Source organism: Telmatherina bonti, assembly GCF_933228915.1.
Source record: "Telmatherina bonti genome assembly, chromosome: 5".
Lineage (NCBI taxonomy): Eukaryota > Metazoa > Chordata > Actinopteri > Atheriniformes > Telmatherinidae > Telmatherina > Telmatherina bonti.
In genome coordinates this window covers 16,434,632-16,442,630 of record NC_136623.1, presented here as the reverse complement: position 1 = coordinate 16,442,630, position 7,999 = coordinate 16,434,632, and the positions used below count along the sequence as shown (strand labels likewise).

The 7,999-nt window shown below is 38.1% G+C and overlaps 1 protein-coding gene across 1 annotated transcript in view; it reads right to left on the bottom strand.

Annotated features, from left to right (window-relative positions):
* Positions 1-7,302: 7,302 nt before the first annotated feature.
* Positions 7,303-7,999, bottom strand: part of zc3h12aa (zinc finger CCCH-type containing 12Aa) — a gene marked incomplete at both ends in the record, with an annotated part of 4,490 nt that continues 3,793 nt past the window's right edge. Inside the window, one exon of the mRNA XM_079240148.1 lies at positions 7,303-7,999. This exon is cut by the window's right edge and continues 310 nt beyond it. Coding sequence (XP_079096274.1) covers positions 7,303-7,999 — 697 coding nt within the window.

Sequence of the window (7,999 nt, the reverse complement as noted above, 5' to 3'; positions counted from 1 at the left end):
AAATCCTGTCACTCAAGACCAGGATTGCCTGTGAGAGAGCATCATGGGAGAAGAGGTTTGCAGAGCTGCAAAGACAACAGGAAGAGCTACGAAATCAGGTGTGCTGTTTCTGAGAGTGCGTGGGTGTGTTGTTGAGGTTATGTTTCTTACAGTACTTAATTAACTCTGGCCTCCTTTTCCTCAGCTTGTCCCTGAGGCTGGATTGTTGATGAAAGTGGGCACATGTTATGACCAGGGAGGGTCAAGAGTGGACAATGGAGATGTGTTTGATGAGTGCTCAAGTAAATGACAGCAATTAAATGTTTGACAATGATAACTAAGTTTATAAGTAATTTTTTTTTTATTCATTAATGATGACAAAACTGCCATTCTGAACAGGTGGTTTTCACCAACACAGAAAGTCTCAAACATCATCAAGAAGTGACAGCTATGCATGCAGTCTGTCAAGCAGCCAGATATCTTCTTCATCAGCACTGAGCTCAAGACCATCTTCCTCTTTATCTTCAGCTTCCAGGTACGCCTATTGGATATGTAGCTCAGTATAGAGTGAGACTATGCTGTTTTGTCACCTATATGACAAATGCAAAGCTGTATTAAGCTTTTACTTTAAGGGGTAGGTAGTTATCACTACTGTGTACAAAGAACAAAACAAAGTCAGACTATTGCACCTCTAAAGATCTGTGAAATTCAGATTATACTAGCTGAACACTAAAACTGCAAATGCATTAAATGGGCTTTTGTAGGAAGTCCATGACATGGTGTTGTACATTTCTTTCTTTTGTTTCTCGCATAGGACATTTGATAAATGAATTACTTTCAGAGATTTGCACGATTTTGCATCTGTTTCCAAGCTTTGTGTTACATTCACTACACAACTTAATGAAACAATGTAAAGACTTTAGATGACAACGTTTCACCTGTAGATTTATATGTTTCAGACCACAGGTGTTGCATATCTTAAATTCAATTGAATCTAAAACTGATTACCGTAATCCTTGTTGAATTCCTGATTGTTCCCTCTCTTCCTCAAGTGTGCAATCATGGAAAACATCCCATGGCCCACATCGAGTTTTTGTTCCCCACTCACCCATGGACTTGCAGCTTGGTCACCGGGTGAGGATCATGCTGCCATCTGGCCGGATCAGCACTGGAATAATTCGTTTCTTGGGCCACCTGAAGGGGGAGGCAGATCTCCACCTTGGGGTTGAGCTGCAGACACCTGACGCATCGCTGTGTAATGGCAGTCACATGGGACAGAGTTACTTCGAATGGTAACTGATCTCCTTTTCCAAGAAAAGAGACAAGCACAGGGCTATATGAGTTTCAACTTGTTCATAGAATGTACTATAATTCAATGCTATCTGCTCCCAGCTATCTTTTACTATCTTTTACCTGACTACTTTGAAACTTATGCTTCAAAGAATAGCTGTTATGCATGCACACACACACACACACACACACACACACACACACACACACACACACACACACACACACACACACACACACACACAAACATATAAAAAACCAAAAAAAAAACCCCTCCTCCCTCACCCACCCCTCCCATTTCCCCAGGTTAGGGTGGGTAGCTGTTCACCTCTCAGTCTCAGGTTCTCTACCAGAGTCCTGGGAGCTTGAGGGTCCTACGCAGTATCTTAGCTGTTCCTAGGACTGTGTTTTCCTGGATGGAGATGTCTGATGTTTCACCAGGTATCTGTTGGAGCCACTTCTTCAATGTGGGGGATACAGCCCCCAGTGCTCCGATCACTATGGGTACTACTGTTGCTTTCACCCTCTAGGCCTTCTCCAGTTCTTCATTAAGGCCTTGGTACTTCTCCAGTTTCTTATGCTCCTCTTTCCTGATATTTCCATCATTGGGGATGGATACATCGATCACTACGGCTTTCCTCTGCTGCTTATCCATGATCTCTCTCTCTCTCTCTCTCTCTACATATATATATATATATATATATATATATATATATATATATATATATATATATATATATATATATATATATATATATATATATATATATATATATATATATATATATATGAATCAATGTACAGAACACAAACAAAAAACACAATAAATGCAGAAAATAAATCTTAGGTCAGAATATGGTGGCAACTCATATCAGTTGGAACAGGGCTATGATTACTATTGTGTCATTCATCTTTTAAGCAGATTCTGTGAAAAAATGGGGATTTGTTTTCTTGTTTTCTTTTTTTTAACATTTCATTTACCAAAGGTTTTCAGCTAGAAAAAGATCTGGTCTGCAGGCAGAACAATTCAGCACGCAGAATTCTCAAAAAGAAAAAGCCATGCGGTTGTTCTAGATGAAGCATGCGGTTTAGCTGGGTCTTGTTACATAAAGCCATATAAAAGCTCACCATGGGAAGAAGTTGCTTTAAAACCTCAATATATCTTGCAGTATTGATAGTGCCTTTCCAGATATGCTGTCGTCAATGGAGTCTATGGGCGCGAATGCATCCCTATACCATCAGATTTACAAGCTTTTGAACTGAGCATTGACAACAGGCTGGATGATCCCTCTCTTATTTAGTCAGAAGGATGGTGCATCCACAGTTTATAAAAAAGGATTTCAAATTTTGCTTTATCTAATCTCAGAACACTTTGAAACCACTTTGAATGAGTTTTGGCCCAGAGAACACAATGATATTTGAAGATCATGTTAACATTTGGCTTTTTTTCCCTGCATTATGGAGCTTTAACCTGCATTTGTGGATAGTGTGATGGTAACAGGGATTTCTGGAAATTTTCTTGAACCCATACAATGTTTTCCATGACAGAACCGTGCCAGTGTTTAATACCGTGCCTGAAGATCATGGACATCAAATACAGAGTATCACTGGTGTCTTTTTAATATTTGATGAAAAGTGGTAGATATAGATGAAGACATATCTTTGTGATTTTACAATTAAGAACAGTATTCTGAACTGTTGAAGAATTTGTAAATACAGTTTATCTCCAAATTGTTGACATTTACATATTTTGGGCTTATTTAGCTCTGCTCAGTGTTCTGTAATTTATGAATTACACTGGACTAGCACAACTTACACTTTGGCTGTTTTGATTCCTAGCGCATGATATTTTAGTCTGATTATTGATTTATGTGATTGTTGGCCAAAGATAACACATTTGAAGTCACCAGTGTCTTCACACACCCTCCTCAGTTGTAGAGCTAAATATGCAAATGTCCAGCCTGTTCAGCAAGTTAAACTCTCGTGGTGAGAATGTGAGGAATTAGGTTTGCTTATGTTTGAAAATACAACCTAAATCTAATCCCCTCTTCACATGACGCTAAAATACTTTCTATGTATTGCTTATATTAAACAAATAGTTGTTTGAAGTAAATAACATGTACTCAGTAAAAGCTAATTTGTCTTTTTTTTTCTTTCAGCAAGCCTGGACATGGTGCCTTTGTGCCATTCCACAAACTTTTGATGGCCTGGGAATAACAGAAACACATGCGCTGGAGCAACCCAAAGAAAGTGGACCTACTGAATGTAAAACAACTCCTTTTGTCATGAACAATTTATATTAAAGTACATTTTTATACCAAAGTTCAAAATATGACAGGGACCACACTTATGACAGCTAACATGTATGACTTTTGCATCTTGTTACTGAGTAGCCTACATGCAGATTAAAGTGTTATCCATAGTAAAAAAGCCATACTTGGATGGATAGTAATGCAAAAATTTAAGAAGTCATCAGAGACCTGTCTCTAAAACATACTAAAGGGTTTGAACATTGAAATAGAAAAAACACAACATTTAGCAGATTCTTTTAACTGAAACCTCTCAGCAAAGTTAACAATGAGATTTGCAAGCCAAGTGGGGCCCTTCTGAAAAAAACGTTTCCTACTCTGAAGATATGTATCTAAAGAATCTTTCCTTTCAATCAGTTACTTTATCTACAAGGTATGTCATTTCAAATTATTTCCCTGTTTCAGTGACAGTTGGAGGTGGTGTAAAAGCAACCACATGGCAAATTGAAGCCACACTAGTGTCATATTTCATAACAAGCAGGCAAGTGTTATTCATTGATAGCAATAAGACTATCTATTCAATCTTATTAACAACTAGTTTTGCTTTCCTAATAAATTAAACACACCACAGGACATACCACATTTATGAGAACTGTATGATTAAAATACTTACTTTTGATGAACCCTCAGATCAGATTGTATATGGCTGCTTGTCTGAACAACATTGATATTATTGTGGCTTCTTCAATGTAGCCTACATATTTCACATTGTTTGAATAGCTGAACCATCTGTAAAACTATAAGAAGTGCAGACACATTGACATGTCTTGACCTCAGAGCTTCTGAGTGCATTTTACTTAAAAAGATATTTGTTTGACACAAATGAATGAACTTTCATGAGGCAAATCACAAACTCACTTATGCACTTTCTTGTAGTTACGTGTTGCAAATGTGTTCCTTCTTAAAATGGGTCACTGTACCAAGCTAGATTTTGAGAAATCAAAGCCTTGCTGAAACATGACTTTACTTCCTTTTGGCAGCTTGACTGCTTTTGTAACTGAATCTGAAAACTTTTGTGAGGCCTAAAAATACTCTGTACCAGTTTTGCTTCAAAACAAAAAACTGGCAATTGTTGAATAAAATTCTATCTGGGGGAAAACCCAAGTATTGCAGAGACGGATGTCATTGATTGCTTGATAGAAATCATCCAACAGAACATTGTTTTACAAAAAATAACTTGTGTAGTTACATGTGTAGCCATACTCCCAAATGAAGAAAAGCTGTATAAGAAAAGGTTGAATCGTTCAACACTTCCAGCATAGCTTCTGCTAATCAAGCAGTTATTAGTTTTTGCAAGAAGAGTATAAACAATTTTCATTCAAAGGTTGTATTATAAGAATATTTTGATTTGTAAAGTATAATTTTAAAGTGTTTAAAATACTGCTAATACATGTTAGCATTGCAAAGTAGTGGATCCACTAACAAAGTGAGGGGAAAATAAAAATTATTCATGGAAACATTGTTTAAATTCATGATCAATCAATCAATCTTTATTTCAGACTTAAAAAGTCCATAAAAATACATAAAAAAGACAAAACAGTAAGTAAGCAGTTATAGTCCATATAAGCACTCCCTCCAGTCCCTCCAGAGCACTGAGGTGAACCTTACACTGCTCTGCTCAGGTCTTACAAGAGCACAAATAATCTCATTTTGTGAATCCATGAGTCTCATTAAAAACTCATATACAACATTTCTTATGGTAGCATTTAATGTAGTCACATTGTTCTGCACAAACAGCAGACTAGCACTTGTCCAACGAGGGACCTTCAGCAGGAGCCGGAGAGCATCATTGTATGCAACTTGCAGCTTCCTAAATTTGGACTTTGTGTAACTGCACCACAGGGGGGCAAGTATAAAGTGGGGTGCAGTAGGCTTTAAACAAAGCTATTTTCACATCAGGTGAGCACATTCCAAATTTTCCTGCCAGCATATTGGCTTGTGCATACAGTTTACAGCGCTGCCTTTGAATGTCATCATCATCACACAGATCATTTCTGATGATGTGACCAAGATATTTCACTTTATCCACCACAGAAAGCTCCCCTTCAGACAAGTAGAATGCAGGTAAAAGTGTCTTACGCTGCTCTTTAGGCCTCACAACCATCACTACACTCTTTTCAGAGTTAAACTTGATGTTAAATTGCTCACCATATTCAGAACAAACTTTGAGCAGTTGCTGAAGGCCTGCTGAATAGGGCGACATGATGACCAGATCATCTGCATCATCTGCATAACTGCATCTGCATGAACCAAGCAGGAGTTTTGCAATTCAGTCACTTGATCCTGAAAGCAAACGGACTCAAGTGGACCTTTTCTTCTGGAAAGGAAGACATTTTTCTAATTTGTTCAGGCTTGTCACTTGAGCTGGAAAGCATCTTGCAAGATATAGTTTAGTGGGTGAGAGTAGCTGGAATTTCCCCAATATGAAAATGAGTAAGTGCTGGTTCTTTCAATGTCCTATTAACTTTGCTAAAAAACTCATATCAGTGACAAGTAATTTCAGCACATAATAAAACATACAAAACACATTAGGTTCCTAAAACAGCTCATGATTAATTCTAGTCTGACAGTAAACAATTTAAGTGATTTGATCAGAAAACACAAATTTGCAAAACAAATTTGCATGTTTTAGAGAACTAAAATCCATATTTTATTGTGATAAATTGTGTAGTAACTTATATACACATGAATTTTTAAAGGGGCAGCTGTTCAGAGAAGGCTTCCCGAAAACAAAGCACACTTACAGGAAAAGGAAGAGGAGACATTAAATAAATTCATTTTGGCAAAAGAGAAATATGTTAGCTTTTTTTCGATTTCAGTTTCATAACGATGTTACAGCTGACTCTGAAAATGATGTAGATATCTGGATCCTCAGTTTTACTGACATTCACTAAATACATCATGTGGACAGAATACATTTATACTGTAGTACCATATTAAACACACAGTGCTGAGCAACAGATTGCTTTGGAGAACTACTGTAGATTCCTTGGCGCATGACAGGTAGAGTACGTAACACTGCTCATGCTTGGGATATCTCACGCCTTGGCTGGTTCACATGAACAATTAAAATAAACCCAGAAACATTTTTTGCAGACAGTCAGAGACAAATACAAAGGTCCTGGTCTTTAAACTTCTGAGATACAAATATAAAAAGCTCTGATTTTGTCTGTGGGATGAAAGTTAAATTCACAGACACCCCTCCACAACCCACAAGACAAAAATGATGTATTACTAATGTCCTGGTGCCAGCCACTCCAGGACAAACATGTATGTTTTTGTCCATGCCCCGACTGTTCAGAAGTCTTGGCAAGATTGTCAGGAGCTACTTGGGTTTAGACAGTTGGTCAAACTATTGTGGGTGATTGGTGTCAAAATAATAAAATTTAATGCAACATGCATCAACAGTCAAAACTCTAGAAACTCAACCATCACCATCTTTGGTCTAGAGGCTCATTCTATCCATAAAATGGATGACAAGATCACATCTGACTACAATGTCATACAAATAACTCAAAAACAAATTACCTTAACTTTTTATAAATATAATAGAATATTTATTTATTTATTTTTTTTTATCATTGTTTTAATAATGTCCCTCTCCCCCTCAATTAGGTTTCAACTTATTTTTCTTATTAAATCTGTAAAATCTTAAGAGATTCTCCATTTGCGGTGAGAAAACAGAAACATCTTGCTATTTCTGACTGAAATGGAGAGGAAAAGCTCAGAATATCACCCCCTGAGCTTTCATGTTGAGTATCTCTGCAGCCAGTTTTTCAGCATCCATCAGATCTGGAAAAATCTTCATTACCATATCGACCTGATGTGGTTTGAAGATGGCTTGCAGCTTCTTGCGAAGTTCAGACCTTTGTGTCTCTAATGCAACGGAAGGAGTTTGCTGTTGGCTCCAGGTCTGGTACTGATGATCCTGATAGGAGTGACGAGAGTTGTAGGAGTGTGGTCTATGGACCAAAGAGGGGATGTTCCTTGTTGCTTTGGCTTGCGGCAGTCCCTGAAAGGGATCTGACCAGTAGTTTTGCTGAAGATGGGGGGCTTCATTATAATGGTAATAGTTGGGTAGGCTGTGTTGGTGGGGCGCACTGGTTGGCAACATATGTGGAGGGTAGGTGTCATAGATGGACTGACCCTTGTAGTCAGTATTTCTTTGATGTTTCTGGTGAACATGGGAACAGCACCTGCAGGAATGACGGGGGTTGTTTTCCTGAGACATGCTGGGGTGAGGACTCTGATGCTGAGGCCGGAGCGTGTGGGAGTTGCTGGGGGATTGCGGAATGTCAGAGTAGTGGCTCTCAAAAGATCCAAAGCCAGAATCCAGATACTCATGAGACATGTTGGCATAGTAATGATTTGGCATCAAGTGCAGCCCAGGCCACTCCTTCTGACAATGGCCTCCTGTTACA